Here is a 20683-nt window from a genome sequence, read left to right as displayed (position 1 = left end):
GGGAGAAGAAAAAAAATCAAGAACAGATTAAATTTGAGCAAATAGAAAACTAAACCATGCTCAAAGAGACCTCAATTTTTCCAATATTTGTCAAAAATGTACATTTTCCCTGCAACAGAAGTTTTACCAGCTGTGGCAAATCAAGGCCTCTCTCCCCCCGGAGTTCACACCCTGACCTTAGGAAAAGACCAGACCTGCATGTGCTGATCACAGTGCTCAGACTCCAGGGGTATGAGACAGCCCCCAAGACACAGAGGCACAAGGCTGCTTTAAGCTTAGTATATCAGACAAAAACATTTCAAAAGCAACTGTAAAAATCAACTGATTGCCAAAGAAGTATCACCAGGAGAGACAGTCATATGGGCAGGTGTCGCATTTAAGAAAGACAGAGAAACCTGACAGGATCATGGACCCTGGTCCCAAGTTCCTAAACCCCTGCTCTAGACATCCTCAGATCTCCATGGCGATACTTGACCCCTCACCCAAGATGAACTGATGAAGCTCTGCATCAGATGGGGGAAGCTATTCGGCATCCCAGCGTCAGAGAAGGTTTTGTTATCTAGCAACTCCTACCAGTAGAAATCTATTCGGATTAATAAATTAGCCAGGTCAGCTGCTGCCTTCACTAATGCACCAGAGACACTGCACTTCCAGGCATGCCTTTTATGAAGTCACTTGTTTTCTTTCACATCACACAGCACACAGAGGAATGGGCCCAGTCTGCTATTGCTTTACAGTCCCTGCATATGGCATGTATATAGACATTTAATATTGAAATTAAATTAGGTTGTTGCGTACAACCTTTTAGTCACAGGCCATCCTGTCTATCACATTTTTAAAGCACTTTGTCTACTTTACCTTCTCTTTTGAAGACTACTGCTGTGGTTTTTCTTTATGCTGAAAAGAAATTTGGATACTGGCTAACATGCAACTCATGAAGACATTTTCTGAGGAAACAGTAGTAATTTAATGTTTTCCCAACTAGAGGACTCCTGTAGAGATTCTATGAAAGAAATCAAAAGGTAAGATCCTTTGTAAAAAGCAAAGGCCTTAAAAACGTGTTGTACAGTTGTCTTCTATCATGAACGTGAGAATGATGGTGCAGTATGCATTTTATTAGATTAAGTCCTTAGAGACTTGATATCTTCTAAGCTACTAAAGAGGTTTCAGTATGTGAAGAATTGTGTTGCTCCCGTGCTCCCTTTGAAATTTAGACTGGACTTTCATGTTCTCCTGTTCATGTAAAAAGACACTGAAAGCTCCACCTTCAGCCTCATTAAAAGACTTAACAGATGATTACAGTCCAGCTCTTAACCTCATCCCAGCTGTATCGACCCACCTCGCCCTGCTGAACTCAAAGATCCACTCAGTGGACAATACAGCTAGGAGTGCAGAGACTTAAAGACTTTGTGAGGGTTTTTAAAGCTCAATTTAAAACTATTCAATGACACCATTTATATCAGTCTTGGTGCCACCAAATACATTTATACTCATGATCATTTCCTTTTCCACTTCATGCTTCTGTTCTATTTTAAGTTAGTATAGCACGCTCAGAGGGACTTTATAACAAATCTGTTTTAGCAGTTCAATGTCCGTAAAACACTGCATTTCTCCATTTAGCAAGCTTCATTTCTTCTAATTATCTAAATATAAGGAACTGATATTGGTGGGTACCCACCTGTCATCTTTATTATTCTAAGACTGCAAGTTAATTTGCCCAACTGGAGTGTTAATAGGGTTCATCTCCTACGCTCTGCTCATCTATTAAAACGCAAAAGCAGCGTCGCCAGATACTCATTTTAGCTCGCAATGATTTCTCTGAACCTCACTGTGCCGTTAGGGGTGGACTTTGATAATGGGGGAGATTATTTCATTATTATAACGAATCTAACAATAGCCACCAGTTCTGTTATCGTGGCTGGTTCGGTTGTGTTGGGAATAATTTCTAAGAAGTCACTTCGAGCACAAAACAGGTTTATTTTCATGCTGAACACCAGTATAAGTGACGTTCTATCCGGGTTTGGTAGTTACTACATCGGACTGTTTGATGTGCAGGAGGGCTATCCGTCCAGGAATGGAACCTATTACATAGTGCCTTCGCTACTGGGAGTCAATATTCTGACCATTATGTCTGCACAGGTGGATCGATTCCTTGCTGTAGTTTATCCCTATACTTATAGTCATTATATAACAAGAACTATAGTTATAGGAGTTTGTGTTTTCTGCTGGTTTTACACTAACTTTTTCTTATTGGTTCAGAAAATCATTCCTATCGAAATGGCTGCCAAAATGAATGCATATGGTATTTTGTCGATCCAGGCAGTAATAATCGCCAAAGTGCTGATGAACGTGAAACTGTACCTCATCGCTAAATACCAGATTGCTCGGGAGCCGCCGGGTCCAGAGAGAGACAGCAAGAAAGAGTCCCTGAGACTCATCATCGTGGTGGTAGTCTGCTTCCTGGCGCTGTGGTGTCCTTACTTTTACTGTACTCTAGTGATTGAAATTACCAAGACCAGATATTTTTTCAGGAACAACGCCAACGACCCTCTGGCCATGATGATAAGATTCACTTCAACCTGCACCCCCGGACTGTACATCTGGGGGAGCCCCGCTCTCAGGGAGGCTGTGCTGAAGATGGTGTGGGGGAGAGTCAGTCCTCCACTGAGAAAAAGGTAAAAACGGTTTTAGGGGAAAAAAGCGATTCAAGTAGTGTTTTGAATCCTGTACAATACTTGGGAAGCGCATTTTTCAACCCGCTTTGAAACCAGTCGTCAACAAAGCTACAGTATGCGTCTAGAGATACGGCTCACAAAGACTAATGAGTCTGACTATAGTCTGTCGGCTTCTATACTGCATATTTTTAAATCCATTTAAATTGCTTACAATAGAAAGATCTTTGTTTTCATTATCAGTGCGTTTTATCTGCGCACCCTATGTTTGTAATGAGACCCTTAGATCTGCCTGATCGCCGAGTGTTGGACTGAAACGGTGAAGGTAGTACCAACTACACCTTCCAGCCTGGTTAACAGGCTGTTGTCAGTCATTCAATCGTTGATCATTACTACTGCATAAATAAAGTATAAAGAAAACAAATAGTTGTTCAGCATGCAAGGGAATAGAAATAACTGAAGGCGGAATGCGCAGGAGAACTGACAAAAAAAAAATACATGCTTGCACCATTACAGTAGACCGTCCAGGGGAAAAAAAAAAAGTTAGATGAAGACAGAAAAAGTGGTCAGTTCTCCTGTTGAAGTTACATCTATGTTTTCTACACGGTTTATCAAAGTAGCAGCAAAAAAAGAGCGCATATATAGCTTTCCAAGGAATATTAAGAGTAAAAAATTAAATACCTGTTGAAGAATAACGAGTGTTGTTCATCTCGGCGAGTCCCGCGCTCAGAAAAGCTGTGCTGAAGACAGTGTAGTGGAGAGTCTGTCCATCATTGAGGAAAAGATAAGAATTATATCAATCGTAAACTGTTCAGAGGCAATTCGAACATGCTATAGGTACTTATGACAGGACCAGTTTTTTTTAACTCCCAGCGCCAAACAATTGTAGTTTGCACACTGGACTCGCACGATCTCTTCTTCAGATGTTTCAAATGAGCAACAGATCTCGTCAAAGGGCTCCTAACATTCTCACGTGTTGGTGATTGGTTTTGTTCTGGTATTTTGTGGCTATTTGTGGCATCATACATCATTTTACTTTACATCATCGAAAAGCTAAACGATTACAAGTACATTTTTCCTTTCCTGTGTTGGCTTAATTTTGTATGTTTATAGTTGCCAGTCGACCCTCGTCCTTAATTGAACAGACTCTTCCTCCAGGAGAAGAGAAACAAGTATTAATTAGTGCTGCAAGCCTGCAGTCCGAATGAACAGCTAATGTGAGCCAGAGGGTAATTCATGCTGATTTAATACTTGAGCAAACACATTCCAAAATTACGACTAGCAACGATAGAAGGGATAGAAAATAATTGTAATCGAACTAGATACTGCCCCATATTTTGCTCCTAGTTGTCGTGAGGTTTGGAAAATAGGAATGAATGACACTAATGGAAATGAAACAGTATTTAAATCTGCTTTTAAACCTCCTTCCTTTCCGGCTTTTTCAGAAAATCACTCTCAGAACATAAGTGTAGTTTAGTGAGAAAAAAAAATGTATCTGTCTGTCCCTAATTGCAAATTCAATCGAACCCGATCGTTAAACAATTTTAACCAGCCGTTGCTTGATTTACACCCTGCTCTTTAATTATGGACCCTAGCCTTGGATCTGCCTCTTTAATTGCTTCCCCACAAGAAAACATGCCCGCGGAAGATTGAAACTCCCGCGAGACAGGAGAGGACACCCACAGCTGGACTAGCGAGCAACACGTTGCAACTCACTCCGCGCGAAATTAATTGTCTTATTAGAATCTGGGGTGGGGAGCCGCGTCAGCTGCAAGGAAACGGGTCCATTTCGCTTTGAGAAAAGAAACGCAATGTGTCACTTGAAGAAGCCGGAAACTTTTTATTTTTACTTTCTCCTTTCTACTTTCCAGCGAACCTTCTAGTTTCATGATGAGACATACAACGTAAAATGCGTTGTGTGAAGAAGGGAGCTCGAATTCCTTTATTTTTTTAAGTTGATCAAGGTTCCAGAGAGGGTGAATTCAGAGGGAAGGTGCAGCGATGAGATGCCCTTGTTAACTGCTAGATTTTGGGCTGAGCTGCCAGTCACGCTTAGTAATAATATGATTGTAATTATCACGTGTGTCAACACCTTCTCCTCTTAAGGCTTCCTGTTTTCAGTGTATCGATTTCTATATGTGATCAAAGCTGTCCTGAGCATTTTGTTCTAATAGTCTAATTTTGCTACAGTGTATACGAAAGAAGAGATTTTGTTACCGTTTTTATTAAGGTCCATATACCACCCTATCTTCTCAGCTCAGAGCAAAACAGATTTCTGGTTCATTGACTATATACTGTAACTGTTACTGTTAAACCGTAAGGAAATAAAGTAAATGATATTTCTTTGGGGCCCCACCTGTGAGTATTTCCAGGTAAATGCAAACTAGATTCCAAGGTCGCAAGTTATTAACAGTACACCCGTTGGGGAACAACCGCTCTAAGCTTCTGTCGTTTTTTTTTTAGTTATCAGAACAATATATCATATCACACCACATTATAAGATAATAATAATAATTGCTTACACTTATATAGCGCTTTTCTGGACACTCCACTCAAAGCTCTTTACAGGTAATGGGGATCCCCTCCACCACCACCAATGTGCAGCCCCACCTGGATGATGCAACTGCAGCCATAGTGCGCCAGAACACTCGCCGCACATCAGGTGTTAGTGGGGCAAGCAGGGGGTGCTCACCCTGCAGTCTATGTGGGTCCTAATGCCCCAGTATAGTGACGGGGACACTATACTGTAAACAGGCACCGTCATTTGGATGAGATGTAAAACCGAGGTCCTGACTCTCTGTGGTTATGAAAAATCCCAGGGTGTTCCTCGAAAAGAGTAGGGGTGTAGCCAAATTTCCCATTGGCCCTTACCAATCATGGCCTCCTAATAATCCCCATCTATGAATTAGCTTCATTACTCTGCTCTCCTCCCCCCTAATAGCTGATGTGTGGTGAGCGTTCTGGCGCACTATGGCTGCCGTCGCATCATCCAGGTGGAGGGGAGTCCAGTGGAGTGTCCTGGACCAGTGGAGTGTCCAGCTTTGAGTGGAGTGTCCAGAAAAGCGCTATACAAGTGTAATTATTATTATTATTAAAGCTTACCTTAGTATACCTGGGGAAGCTGTGGATTAATGATTATCAGGGAGCAGTACAGACACACACAATAGAAGATCACATTAAGAGCACAAGAAGAAGAAGAAACAGAAGGAGAAGAGGGAAGAAGAACAAGAATTATTGCCTGAATTATTACTCCTCTCAACAAAGCTGTGCCAGAGAATAAAGAAGTCTCTGGCAGAAGGCCCACCAGAATTCAGGGGGGGTTGGGGTCCGCACCTAGAGATGATGGTAGTGGGGAAATGGCACACTTCTTTTGCAAAAATATCCTGTGGGACGGACGAGAGTCAACGGGAGCAGGATGAAGTGGGCTGCTTGCAAAAAGTGTTCGATCAAGGTCAGGATCCCCCAGTAACCTCAGGAAGGAGGAAGTCCAGTTACAGACTTGTTGGAGATGTGATGCCAGAGTTAGTAGGATACAGGGAGGGAGAGGAGTAAGGTAGCGGAAGCCAAGCAGATATCCGTCGCCTGGCTGCAAATATAACAAGTGTCACTAAAGGCTTCATCAGCCGCCCTCAGAGAAGGCCACCAAAAGTGATGACGGATGAGCTACAACGTGTGCTTGGTACAGGGGTGTACAGCGAGTTTCGAGGAATTACTGCACTGCGGAAACACCTGCCTGGTTTGAGGAACACATGCCTTTAATCTGGCAGAGCATCAGGAGGAACCAGGGCATATATACTTGACAGCTCATTGGCCAGAGTGAAGAATAGGGACCAACATGCCCGTCGAGCGCTAAGACATTTTGCCTCCTGGGTTGTGGTCAGGAAATACCGCGAATGGGTGCACTGCTCTCTCAGGCAGATGCCTCCATTCCTCTGGGGCTTCACTACCAGGAGCTCTCAGTCACTGACTTCATAATTACATTCTGCCTGGGACAACTTCTGGGAGAATAATAATAATCCCTTACACTTATACAGCGCTTTTCTGGGCACTACACTGAAAGCGCTTTACACCTTGTATGGATGAACTTACCTCTTTCTATAATTGGCAGAATAGCAGCTGTTAAAATGACAATCCTACTTAAAATCAATTATCTATTTACAATGATTCCAACTCAATCTACCATTAACTGGTTCCATTCACTTGATTGAATAATAACTACGTTTTACTGGAAAAACAAAAATGCTAGGATTAAACTAACCACTTAACAAAAACACAAAAAACAAGGAGGATTAAAAACACATCATTATTACAATTACTGTTTGGCAAACCAACTACAATACATCACTTAAGGGCTCCATCCTAACCAAAAAGATAACCTATGGATAGAAATAGAACAGCAAGAATGCAAGGAACTCTCCGACTCGCCATTTCTTAACACTACTATAAAACATCACGGTTGTTTTAAGAACTCTGTAATTTCAACTCTGACAGCTTGGTGGAAAATCAATAAAATTACAACGTCCACACTGACACCTTGTAAATATACTCCAATCTGGCATAATCCTGACTTTTAACAAAATTTAACAAAAACACACTTTTTAAAAAAAACCTGGAAGTCATTATTATACATCTCAACCACATCTTTCAGGATAACACCTTTATTGTCACGATCGTAATCAGTCCTCTTAAGGGCTCTCCGACCCTTTCGTATTTTATTTAATTATGTGCACCTGCCACCTGTTTTGTGTCTTAAGCCTGGCGCTCTCGCTATTCCTGACTCAGCATTGGGAGATGGACGCCCGGAAGCCGCCTACCAGCTGGTCCAGGAGAGATCTGACGGCATTGCCTTCATCACGACGTCCTGACCATCTGAGTCCAGGGCTCGGAGCACCAGGCCTCATTATCCTGGTTTTATTCTCTGTCCCTGTTCCAGATCCCGTTCCAGATTTTAATTGTGTTAATTTCGTCTTGAATGGCTCCCCCGGTTTTGGACTGTCTGGACCTGTTTACCCTTGCCATGCCCCCCAAGCACCAGATTACTGTAGTCATGCCCCCCTTTCTGTCTACCCATCCTATCCAGCTGTACATTTCCCGAATGTCCTTCTCCACTTACTTCCGGATTATACCGTCTGCACAGGGTCCTGAACTACACTTCGCGGGAGCCTGGACTGGCTCCCGTTACACAATTGTGCTCTTCTGGCCATGGTGGGTGGGGAAGCATGGTTGTTATTTATAATCTCCTCTTCCTGTTACTGTTCCTCTGCCTTCTTCATTTGAGTGCTTTGTAAATTTCTCTGTTCCCCATTCTACAATCACTGTTACAGTTTACAGCCCCCCAAACTAAATAGTCTATAGTAATCTTTCGAATTTACACCTTGATTCTAATGATACGGAAAATCAAATCTAGAATTATTTTTTTAAATGAGACATGCAAAAACAATTTCAGTTAAGAAGAAGAACCTTTATTTTATAAAGCACCTTTAAAATGTGCTTATTTAAACCCTTCACAGTAAGAAAGAATAGGAGAGAAGAGGACAGCACAATTGACCAATTAACCAACCAAGAGTGCAGTAGAAGATTGAAGAGAGCAGGCACAGACATCAATGCAGTAAAAGCCTTTGTGAAGAATGTTCTGAGTCTGAATTTGTAAGCATTCGGGGTAGGTTACTCTCTGATATCCTTGGGGATAGAATTCCAGAGCTCTGGGGCGCAGCAGGAGAAGACCCTGTCACCCAAAGTAAACAGATTAGATTGGTAGACAAAGTTAAGACCAGAGTCAGATGAAAGAAGATTGCAAGGTGGGGAGCAGAAAGATAGTAATTCTGACAGGTACTCCAGTGCCAAGCTGTGTAGAGGCTTATAGGTGAGCATGAGAATTTTGAAGTTAACTCAAAATCTCATAGGAAGCCAGTGCAAGAACTCCAGGACATTAGTAACGTGAGCACTTGAACATGACCAGGGCTGCTGATTTCTGGACATACTGAAACTTGTTGGGCAGAGGGTGAAAAAAAGAATTGAAATAAAACAGTAGAACTAGGATCTACTAAGCAAGTGGAGGATTTCATCAGCAACACCAATTTACAGAGGCATGCAAAATCAAGTTGAGAGAAACTATACAGAATGCACCAGAAAAAACTAGGCTTGCAAGGAGAAGGTGTAGTAGTAACATGCGTTGTGAAGAGAGGTTGTCAATCTTGGAAGCAACAAAACTATTAGAAAGTGTTTCAAAGTTGGGAAGAAGCATAATATTATTAAAATAGCCATGTGTGTGAACACCTTCTCCTCTTAAGCTCTTCTGTTTTCTATTGGAGACATTTCTATAGGTGTATTGATTTCTATAGGTGATCAAAGCTACCCTCAATATTTTGTTTGGATAGCACATCTTGTATATGCTGTAGTTTTTTTTAGTTTTTTTTCATGCGGATATAAACGTCTCCTGGAGACACTACTCAGGAGACACGAAGGCATGCAGTGACTTAGTTAACACAAGACATCTCCTGCGTTCTAGTCAGCTGTTAAAACTCAAGAGCAGCATCGCCAGAGACTCATTTAACCAAGTGATGATTTCTCTGAACCTCACTGTGCCGTTAGCGGTGGGCTTTAGTGATGCTGCAGATTATTTCATTTTTATAATCAATCTACTAATAGCCACAACTTCTTTTCTCGTGGCTGGCTCAGTTGTGTTAGGTATTATGTTTAAAAAGGAACTGCGAGCACAAAATCGCTTTATTTTCAAGCTGAGCACCAGCATAAGCGACACTCTGACTGGGGTAGGCGGTTACTACATCGGACTGTTTGATGTTCAGGAGGGCTATCCGTCCAGAAACGGCACCTATTACATCGTGCCTTCGCTACTGGGAGTCAATATTCTGACCATCATGTCTGCACAGGTGGACCGATTCCTTGCTGTAGTTTATCCTTATTTTTACACTCGTTATGTATCCAGGACTGTAGTTATAGGAGTTTGTGTTTCTTGTTGGTTTTACACTTACTTTTTCTTATTGGTTCAGAATCTCATAACTATCGAAATGGCTGCAAGAATGAACGCATATGGGATTCTGACAATGCAAATAATAATAATCGTGAAAGTGCTGTTGAACGTGAAACTGTACCTCATCGCTAAATACCAGATTGCTCGCGAGCCGCCGGGTCCAGAGACAGACAGCAAGAAAGAGTCCCTGAGACTCATCATCGTGGTGGTAGTCTGCTTTCTGGCGCTCTGGACTCCTCGCTTTTACTACATTATCGTAGTTCAAGTGACCAGGTCACGATATATGTTCACGAACAACGCCAGCGACCCTTTTAGCGTGATGCTAAGATTCACTGCAACTAGTACCCCCGGACTGTACATCTGGGGGAGCCCCGCTCTCAGGGAGGCTGTGCTGAAGACGGTGTGGGGGAGAGTCTGTCCTCCACCGAGAAAAAGGTAGGAACTGCATTAAGATAAAACGATTCAGGAAGTGATTTGAATGTTGCACTCTTCTCTCTAGTATTATTTGATATATAATATAATAGTTCTAATCTCTCTTGTATTAAAACAACTTTTCTTTCCTGTCCGGGCGTGCTCCCTGTAACCCCACTCATTTGCGTTTTCAAACAGTGTTTCCTATGGGGACTCCTATGGGGGTTCCGTGTTAAAATAATATTATTTGCCTTCTAAAATAGGATGCACTTCTAAAAGGCGGACTAGTATTTTCCTCTGCAGCAGTACCCCTGGCCGAACTGCCTCGCAAGACGAGCTATTCTGAGCAGAACTTGCATTCATATCGGACACCACTCAGAAGCGCCTTCAGCGCGATGAAAGACGCTCAGACCCCGTTATTTCTCACCGTGTTTTGTAATATTTACAGAGCCTTTTAAAGAGCTTTTGAAATAAAGTACAAAATAGTCACGATTTTCAATATAAGAGTAATAACCCGCTTTTACTGTGTGTGTTTCAGGTCTTTTAACAGAAACTTTAAAGACTGACATGATACCTGTTTACAAAACTCCAGGACACCCAGATAGTAGGACCCAGTAGGACCAGTTTCTAGAAAAGCGGTGCAACTGTCAGTCCTTTGCTGAATTGACACTTCTGCTAAATTAAAGCAGTATGCCATCGCACGATGTGTTTTTGTGAAATGCGTAGTAAAAAATAATTTCCACTCATTTATTTTTACTCTTAAGTTTTGCATGTTCATTTTCTTAAAATGTGACTTTCTTGCTGTGATTACGATCTTTAACTGAAGGGAGTCTCTCTCTTTCAGGTGTACGAACACTCCGTTTCTTTGCTAAATACGGCTATATTTCACATTACAGGGAAAGTGCTAATTGATCGTCACCTCTTACAGAAGAGGAATGATTGATGCGGACTGGCTAATTGAGGATAAATTGCTCTTTCTCAAACCCGACACCAAATAATTAGGATATAATCTGAAGCTTAAACTGTTAAATGGTGGATCAATAAGCCTTTTTTTTCTGTGTGTATTTTTCAGGATCCGACCCGAGCCCAACACAAGCCGTAAACATGTTGAAGAAATACCGCGTATAACTCAGAGGGGGAATTGAAAATACCAGGAATAACATACTCGAGGGTGAAATAACCACTGCATACAGTTTAAATATATTTATTTTAATTAATTCAAAATTGTCTTGGGTGTATTTAACATCTTAAACATTTCATTAGAATTGTCGACTACGAAAAACTTCGTTATCGAGAAAATATTGTTTCTCTTTTCAAAATGACGTTTTTAAAAGCAAACAATGATGTTATCAGGTGGATTTGGGTGAAACAAAGACCCTTTGAATAACAGGAACAGCAACTCTTACGAATCATTTAGACCGTAAATATATCGTTACTTTGAATTCCGCCTTATTGGACCTTTTCTGTCTCTCGTTTGCACTCTTCGGATGATTTTCTTTTGAGAATTTGCTGGGATGTTATCAGTGAAAAAAACATCAGAGCTCTCGCGTTCTGTGAGCCAGTCCTGCAAGCAACACTTAAACCGCTTCATTTTAAAGCGGCCAAAATAAGAACTGGGAAGCAGATTTATTTTTACAACCTGAAGTGAACATTTTTAATTGATTTGTGAACGTGTCACAACACACCCAGTTATCAAATGCAAATGCAAAGAACACAGGTGACTTATCACTTTAGGAATCTATCTCAGGGGTTTATTTGTAGAAACAGTTGGACACAAACGTTAAAATGTCGCCAAGATCTAAAATATATTTCTTCGGGTATCATCTAATCACTGCTTTTTGTCACTTATACGTCTGTACTTCAGTTGTTCAATATTTTATTTTTAAATAAACTTCCCTGGAACCAGTCTTCAGGCAATTTATTCCTGTTAGGTCACGTGTAGGCTGAGTACTTGACCACAGCGACAGCAGACGACCGAGTCCAGGGAGCGGAGGCTGGGCCCCCTGTCTCTCCACAGCGCTTCACCCTCACACCACAGCTCACTCTCTGACCGCTCTGCGTGTTTCACTGGGTGAAACGATTAATAAGAAGAATTTATTTATTGGAGAGACTAAAGGGCATCTCGGAGAAATAAATAAACCGTACATTGACGTTGCTGTTGATGATTAGTTTCTTGACAGTGGTCACTGACATTAGCTGTGTTAACAGCAGCACAGTCAAGACAAGAACTGTAAAACTGAGGCATGACTGCTGACGGCGAAGCTGCGGGGCTCGTATTGCTGTAGCGGCTGAGGGCCACGCCTCCTCCCTCCTGCCCGCCCTGAACCGGTTGCTGAGGAGACAGTACACCCGTAGCCCCTGAGTTCAAGTCAGTCTGCATCTGGGGCTGGGGGTGAATTAAGTCCAATTCGACTTCTCCTCAGCAATCCGGCATCGCGTCGATCAGTCCTTGCCTTGCGCTGCACTTAACTGAACACCAGCCAGTGGTTTTCTAGCGGAGGTCTCTCTACCATTTTCCCTTTCCCGGCTTGCCTATATTCCCTGCCTGCCCATTCCCTGACCTGCCTGGACTCCGCCTGGGGAACCTGTCCCATGCTGTGCTCTCCCCCACCGCTCCAGCCTGTGTCAGCCCGCTCACTCCTCCTCCCCAGGCACCCACGTCGCGCTGCAATTTCACCTGCCTGTCCTGTGCTGGGACTCTGCCCAGGACTTGGATTTAAACGGGTCCAACGTCCCTAGCCCCTAGCCCCTTGCCCCTGGCGCCCTGAGAGTGAGCACCTGGCCTGGTCTCTACAGGAGACACTGCCCCCCCTTGAAGAGAGCGCGCTCTGATCAGCCTGGTACCTGGTGCGCCACCTGGTGGACGGCCCGAGTTCTAGCGCCCTGTCCTGCCCTGTCCCTGGTTTCCCTTCCTGCACCCGGCTCAGTGAAGCGGAGTCTCTCCTGCAGCGCGCCGGCCGCTACTCCGGGCTGTGCCGCCCTCGCTCTGGGGTCCAGAACAGCTCCTGGCCCGCCCCTGTCATTCTGCTCTGTGACACACCGAGCAATACATAACTACATCTACAAGAGGCAACAATAACATGAAAGTCATTCATATAACTGTAAATATGTTTCCTAAAGTGTAGTATAAACAATAAATCTCAAGGTTTTTACTATTATTGAACTTAATAATAATTCCTTACACTCATATAGTGCTTTTCTGGACGCCTCGATCAAAGTACTTAACAGGTAATGGGGATCCCCTCCACCACTTCCAGTCTGCAGAACCACCTGGATGATGCGAGTGCAGCCATAGTGCACCAGTACACTCCCCACACACCAGCACTCAGTGGGGAGGAGAGCAGAGTGTCACGATCGCAAACCCCTCCTCTTAAGGGCGCTCCAGCCCTTCCTTGTTTTCCTCATTCCCAGCACCTGTTCCTTGTTCCAGCCCCTTTTCAGTTCCCCCTTAAAAGCCAGACGCTGACGCTAATCAGGGCTATGCATTGGTTCCCGCATCATGCAAGCCCGGGACCTGGATGCGTCTGGCTCCGTTATGGTTTTAAGTTCCTGTTCCTGTTCCCGTTCCCCCTGCCGGTCCCGACCCGGTTCTAGTTTTTAATCTTCTGTCTCGGATGGATCACCTGGCCTTGGACTTTTGCCCTGTTTTTGGATTTCTCTTTGGACGCGTGCCTGGATTGTTTGCCTCGCTTACACCTCCCCCGACCACTAGCACTCCCTGGACATGCCCCCATGTCTTCATCCCCGTATCCTGCATGCCTTTTCCCCCAGTGTTTCCTCACTCAACCCTGGATAGTGTCGTCTGCATAGGGTCCGGAAAGAACTGTTCCTGACACAGAGTGATCGAGCCATTTCGGAGATAGGAATTATTAGAAGGCCATGATTGGTAAGGGCCAATGGGAAATTTGGCCAGGACATTGGGGTAATACCTCTACTTTTTTTGAGAAACACCCTGGGATTTTTTAATGACCAAAGAGAGTCAGGACCTCGGATCTTTACGTACAATGTTCCCGTCACTATGCTGGGGCATTAGGACCCACATAGACCACAGTGTGAGCGCCTTCTGCTGGCCTCACCACCACACCTCTTCCTGCGGCAGCCTAAGTTTTTCCCAGGAGCTCTCCCGTCCAGGTACTGGCCAGGCTCACCCCTACTGAGCTTTAGTAGGTTGTCAGTTGTGAGCTGTGGGGTGAAATTGCTGCTGGTCAACATTACAAAAATATCCTTAGCCGCGTTTTTCAAGAAACCTACTGACTCAAGAATAAATGAAGTTTGTAATCTGAAACAAATAAAACATCTGCAAGATGTTGTCCCTGTGCTTAGCTTTCTTCTGTCAAAGAACAGAACTATGATATTTCTATGATATGATACAAAAGAGAAACGTGGATGTCGCCAAATTCGCAATTTGTAAAGATATTATTAGATCACATTTAGCGATTTAAGAATTTACAGCTATAGGACATTCCTCCCATGGTTCTTAAAAAAACTATACCTACAGACGAAACCCTGCAGACTAATTCACCTCACAAGGGGAAAATCAGAACACATTGTCAAGTCTTATGGTCCCATCTAGTGTTCAGACCCGGCAGTGCAGCTCGGTTGCCTGCTCAGCTCACTGTATCGTTCATCACCTCTTCTGTCATTGGAAAGTAACTGGCGCTGCAGGAGGAACACCCCAAAAGGCCTTAGAACACAACACTTCTTTCCCGAGCACGAGAAAGGACTCCTGCTCTTCGTGTTTGACGCTGAAGTAAGGATATTTTTCCCATTAGGATTATACTAGGGTAACGCCTTACTCAAGTAATTTCTTTAGGATTATCATTATTCTTATTATTAATAATAATAATTACACTTATATATCTCTTTTCTGGACACTCCACTCAAAGCACTTTACAGGTAATGGGGATCCCCTCCACAATCAGTGTGCAGCCCCACCTGGATGATGCACCAGTCCTCTCCCCACACACCTGCTATTAATGGGGAGGAGTGCAGAGTGATGAAACCAGTTCAGAGATGGGGATTATTAGGAGGCCATGACTGGTAAAGGCCAGAGGAGAATTTGGCCAGTAACACCCCTACTCTTTTCGAGAAACGCCCTGGGATTTTTAATGACCACAGAGAGTCAGGACCCCAGTTTTACGTCTCATCTGAACGACGGCGCCTTTTTACAGTATAGTGTCCCCGTCACTATACTGGGGCATTAGGACCCGCACAGAATGCAGAATGAGCACCCCCCTACTGGTCCGACTACCACCTCTTCCAACATCAGTCTTAGTTTTCCAAGTAGTTTCCCCTCCAGGTACAGACCAGGCTCACTCCAGCTGAGCTGCCAGTTGTGAACTGCAGGGTGACATGGGTGCTGCCAATAATGCTCTTGTCTCCCTGTGAAATGTAGAGCTGTCTCTAAGGCTTTCCTGCACACGTGAAAAACACTGATTTATCTACCGCAAACCTTCTTTAAGGACTTACTACACGAGTGGAGCGGATCTACGGTTAAGGGATGAACTGGTTCTATCCGCCTAAGCAGGAGATTCTGCAAGATGTTTCCGACCCGAGTAAACGCCACTCTACTAAAAACGTGAATGTGCCTTATACCGTTTATCTTCATTTCCCCTTCTGTTTCTCTTTCGCTTTTTGCTTCTATTGTCTGGTATGTGCCCATTGCAGGGCGCTCCCCATTGCTGGAAAAATGCTAATAAATTGAATTATCATAATAATGAGTTAAAAAACAGACACGCCATTTACAGAGATGCACACTTTCTGCATCGTCAATAACCACCACGAGTATTAAATATTTTCTTTCCATTGCAGTACAGCACTGTTAAGTAATCATCCGTTCGTTTATTTAATAAAAATTTAAGAAATCCTTCCAGGTAAAATATATTGTTTTAGGAATCTACCTCTTAGCTTTACCCGAAAAACACAAACCATTAAATGATTCGGAGAACCCGAAGCTTATTGTGTTCAGTAAACTACCACTCATCTATTTAACATAAAACATTAAAAAAACACAATCAGTAAATGATACTCCGTTAGGAATCCACCTGTCATCGTCCCTGGCAAACAACCTTAAGATTCCGAGCTCGCAAGTTAATTAGCACCAGGAGACCCGAAGTCCCAGACGTGCTATGACTGTGCGAACACGAGGCATCTCCTCCGGCGTGTTCATCTACTTAAACACTAGAGCAGCATCGCCAGATGCTCATTTTCCGACGCGATGGTTGCGCTGAACCTCACTGTGCCGTTAGCGGTGGACTTCAGTAGCGCTGCCGACTACTTCATTTTTTTAATCAATCTACTAGTTTGTACGAGTTCTTTTCTAGTGGCGGGCTCGGTTGTGTTGGGTATACTTAATAAAAAGTCACTACGAACACAAAATCGCTTTATTTTCATGCTGAACACCAGCATAAGTGACACACTGACCGGGATAGGTGGTTACTACACCGGTCTGTTTGATGTGTACGAGAGCTATCCGGCAAGGAACGGCACCTATTTAATAGTGCCTTCGCTACGGGGTGTCAATATTCTGACCATCGTGTTTGCACAGCTGGACCGATTCCTTGCTGTAGTTTATCCTTATACTTACAATCGTTATGTGTCCAGGACTGTAGTTATAGGAGTTTGCGTTTTCTGTTGGGCTTATACTTACTTGTTCATAACAATTCAATACAACATTACAATTGAACAGTCTACAAGAATGTACGCATATGCAACTCTGTCTTTCCAAGTGATAGTAACCGCAAAAGTGGCTCTTACCATAAAACTCTACCTCATCGCTAAATACCAGATCGCTCGTGAGCCGCCGGGTCCAGAGAGAGACAGCAAGAAAGAGTCCCTGAGACTCATCATCGTGGTGGTAGTCTGCTTCCTGGCGCTCTGGTCTCCTCAGCTGTACTATATTATCGTGGTTCACGCCACCCGGTCACGATATATGTTCAGGAACAACGCCAATGATCCGCTTGGCCTGCTGGTAAGGTTCACTGCAACCACCACCCCCGGTCTGTACATCTGGGGGAGCCCCGCTCTCAAGGAGTCTGTGCTGAAGACGGTGTGGGGGAGAGTCTGTCCAGCACTGAGGAAAAGGTAGGAACTTTAACAATTAGCAATTTAAATGTTGTGCGTACACTTAATGACGGGATCAGTTGTCCGTTCAAAAACTAAGAAATGAGAGCTCTTCTCTGCTTACTGTAACCTCGCTCTATTGTGCTTCCAGGGGAGTTGTGAACTGCTTACTGGATCACTTAGTTGGACAAATAACTTGCTTTTATTGTGTGTTTAGGTCGCTTAACGGAAACTGTATGTGAGTTTAAGGACTGACATGATACCCGATTACAGAACTCCAGGACACCTAGACATAAGCCCGGTTTCTAGAGGCGCTGCCAAGTCTCAATCGTTTGCTGAATTGTCATTTGTTTTAAATTATAGGAACATTTTTTTTAATTACAGAAACGAAATACCTTCGCAAAATGTGGTTTATGAAAAAAAACATCTTAAAAATGTGCTATGACTCAATTACCTTTATTCCCTATTTTTTCATGTACATATTGTTAACGTGTATTTTCTACCGTGACTGTCCCTTAATCAAGAGCAGACACACTGCATTTCATTTTTAATCAGGGCGATACATCAAAATACAAGGAAATTGTTAAATTGAAAGGCGAGCAGCAATCTATTCAACAAGTTTAGCAAACTACACGTTTCATACATTGGGAAGGCCAGCTGTGTTCTTAAGAGAACGAGGTGATATAATCCAACAGAAAAATGACTGTTTCCAGACAAACCTTCCTTCATCGTCACTTGAGAAACAAACAGTAGTTTCAGAAGGTCAGGGTGTGTGTGATCGTCACCTTCTGAAGGACTCATCATTATTTCCGGCTAGCAAACTGCTTTTGAAATAATCGATCATTCGCAATCCAAACGTAGAATAATTAAGACATAAGAGGAAGCTGAAATTGTTACATGAAAGAAAAACAAAACCTTTTCCCTTTTTCTTTTTTCCAGGATCGATGTAGAGTCTAAAACAAGCCGCAAACGTATTGAAGAAATATCGACAATAACAAAGGGGAACTGAAAATATCGGGATCTAACTCATGCCAGGAGTAAACATGCACTGCATAAATTTTAAAGATGCTTATTTGTAATTAACCTTGCTTTGTCTCGACTGTATTTTTTATTTTTACTGTAGTTAGAATAACGTAATATAGAACGTTTTTTCTTTTCAAAAGGATGTGTTAAAAAGTCAACTTAGGAAGTAACGAAACAATCATGTGATTGATCAGGGGTGAGTTTTCCGAAAACGAATAATCTTAGAGACTAACGAGCAACTTTACGATGTACGTACGTAACGTACGAGCTACTTTTTCGTGCGTTTCCCAAAACCCGTCTTAATCGGTCATTTAACGAGCGAGTATAAAGTACTTCTTTGTTAACCCCTCCCCTGAAGTCGCTTAGCAAAAAGCATCACAAGTCGATTGAAAAACAATCGATTGACGATACTTTCATTATATGGTGTCGGTTTTGGTCCTTCAGTGGGATGAAATAAAGTTGTGAAAAGGAATATGAAGCAAACATGCCATCATAATTTAACAGCCATTTAAGCGAAAGCGTATAGATAGGCACAAAATGGGACCCTTATTGTTTCTAAGAGAAAAGAAAATAAATGACCGTAAAAGAAAACCAAGTTTAACTGCGTGGACAGTGTATGCGTCCTGCACGACGTCTTTGACGTCATTGTTAAGAATCACAGTGTTTCATGAGAGAAAAATGTTATTTTTTAACATAAAACGGTATTCGAACTTTAAATATTGTATCGACCGCGGGTTTCTGTACGGAATGGAGCAGGCGTGGGACTCAGGGAATTGGGCTGAGCAACACATTTATTAACTCGAATCGGGAAAGGTACACACACAGGGACAGGGGTTACAGCGCTGCACCTACAGTAATACACACACACACGAAGGGAAGAGACTGTATCCCAGCCTCCGTCCCACTATATACAGTCCGGTAGTCCCCAGGTGCTGTTCTCAGCCCGCCCTGCGTGGCGCTACATTGTAATACATGTAACATGTTTCACGTTCTTTATGGAATTGAAATACAATTTAAACCCCACCCCAAATGTACTAAAAGAGGGAGTATTATTAAAACATTTGACTTATGAATATGAAATTTATCCAAGATGACTAATAAATTCATTACTGTATAAATAAATGTTCTTTTTTCGAATTTCCTCTTACATAGTACAACAAAATATCAAAATCATTAATATAAAATCTTAGTATTCTATATTTCCAGAGAATTCCCATGACGTGAATTGAATGTGCTCTGTCTGGCGATCTCTGGCGCTAAAGTTGGCGCAAGAGGTAGCCAGTTTAAGAAGCACTTAGTGATTAACGAGTGGGTCGGGGAGCACGTAGATTACGAAGGATTTAACGTGCTACTTAAGTAACGATGGGTTTTGGGAAACACTCGTAAATTAACGATCGATCTTAAGAGCGAGTTTACGATGTTCTTAGCGCTACGATGCTTTCGGGAAACTCACCCCAGATGGCTTTTGTGAAAGGGCTTTACTGCTGTTCTTGCAGTGTCTACTTAAAAGGGAAATGTCTATACCGGCGAACCAAAGCAGCCGGTGTGGTTGTAATCAGACCATTGAATGTGCGTTTTCACGCACTCCGTGAGCAGAAGGTCTCACCTTCCCTCTTCCCAGAGCATCACCATTAACAGCTCGGGCGCCGCCCTTTAAATAACACGAACAGCGATACGTACAAAAAACTCAGACCATAAAGAGATCTTCTGAATTCCACCTTATTCGTTCCCTTGCTGACTCTCGTTTTTCAATTCAACGGATTATTTTCTGTCGAGCACTTACTACGTTTTCGTCATTTCACAGTACCAAAGCTTTCGCGTTCTGTGAAATCTGCCTCTTGTTGTGCACTTCCTCGGATAACTTTCTTTTGAGAATCTGCTGCGATTTCATCAAGCGATTTCATATCAGTGCCTTCGCCAGTCCTGCAAGCTATACTCTAACCGCATGATTGTAAAGAGGCAAAAACAAGAAATAGGACGCGAAAATATTTGTACATCCTGATCCGTATAAATGAATATATAATCTTTTTTTGTCATGTGTCACTACACATACAGTTATTAGATGGAGGACTGCAAAGAACAGAGGTGACTTCTGACTTCAGAAATCTATCGCAGGTGTTTCTTTGTAGAAATGAAAGCTGGATACAAATGTAAACATGTCGAAGGTGTGTCACTAAAAGCAACTACAATTCATTGCTTCGGGTTTCATCTAATCACTGCATTTTGTCATCACTGTTATTGATTTAATATTGCACATATATCTTATACTTCTGTACTTTAACAGTTCAATAACTGTTGTAAAATAAACTTCCTTGGAAAAAGTCTTCAGTCATGTTATTCCTGTGTATTTAGGTCACGTATTGGCTGAGAACTTGATCACAGCGACAGGAGACGACAGAGCAGACTCACACCACAGCTCACTCTCTGACCGCTCTGCGTGTTTCACTGGGTGCGCCAGGGTGGGGATTTAAAATGCAGGATTAATAACAACAGTTTATGTATTTGGCTTCTCAGAGAAAAGTAT

General features: G+C 42.8%; 2 protein-coding genes across 2 annotated transcripts; both read left to right on the top strand.

The window, feature by feature from the left end:
* Positions 1–1809: 1809 nt before the first annotated feature.
* LOC148818924 (uncharacterized) lies at positions 1810–2679 on the top strand. Its single transcript, XM_088935292.1, has one exon. It carries the CDS (start codon positions 1810–1812, stop codon positions 2677–2679), a length of 870 nt encoding a protein of 289 aa, XP_088791418.1.
* A 6553-nt stretch (positions 2680–9232) lies between these two features.
* LOC148818923 (uncharacterized) lies at positions 9233–11219 on the top strand. The gene is made up of 2 exons (XM_088935951.1): positions 9233–10098; positions 11147–11219. The coding sequence occupies exons 1-2, from the start codon at positions 9233–9235 to the stop codon at positions 11217–11219; spliced, it is 939 nt and encodes a 312-aa protein (XP_088792077.1).
* The last annotated feature ends 9464 nt before the right edge of the window (positions 11220–20683 follow it).

This window comes from Atractosteus spatula, chromosome 17 (assembly GCF_055471065.1).
Source record: "Atractosteus spatula isolate fAtrSpa1 chromosome 17, fAtrSpa1.hap1, whole genome shotgun sequence".
Taxonomy (NCBI): domain Eukaryota; kingdom Metazoa; phylum Chordata; class Actinopteri; order Semionotiformes; family Lepisosteidae; genus Atractosteus; species Atractosteus spatula.
Note: the sequence above shows the minus strand (reverse complement) of the source record. Positions and strands in the feature narration are given on the sequence as shown.

What these genes read in the sequence shown, in the direction of transcription:
- LOC148818924 (XM_088935292.1), top strand. Translation starts at nt 1,810, where the DNA reads ATGATTTCTCTGAACCTCACTGTGCCGTTAGGGGTGGACTTTGATAAT.
- LOC148818923 (XM_088935951.1), top strand. Translation starts at nt 9,233, where the DNA reads ATGATTTCTCTGAACCTCACTGTGCCGTTAGCGGTGGGCTTTAGTGAT. An exon ending in TGTCCTCCACCGAGAAAAAG is followed by an intron (nt 10,099 to 11,146) that starts GTAGGAACTGCA and finishes TGTATTTTTCAG; the next exon opens with GATCCGACCCGAGCCCAACA.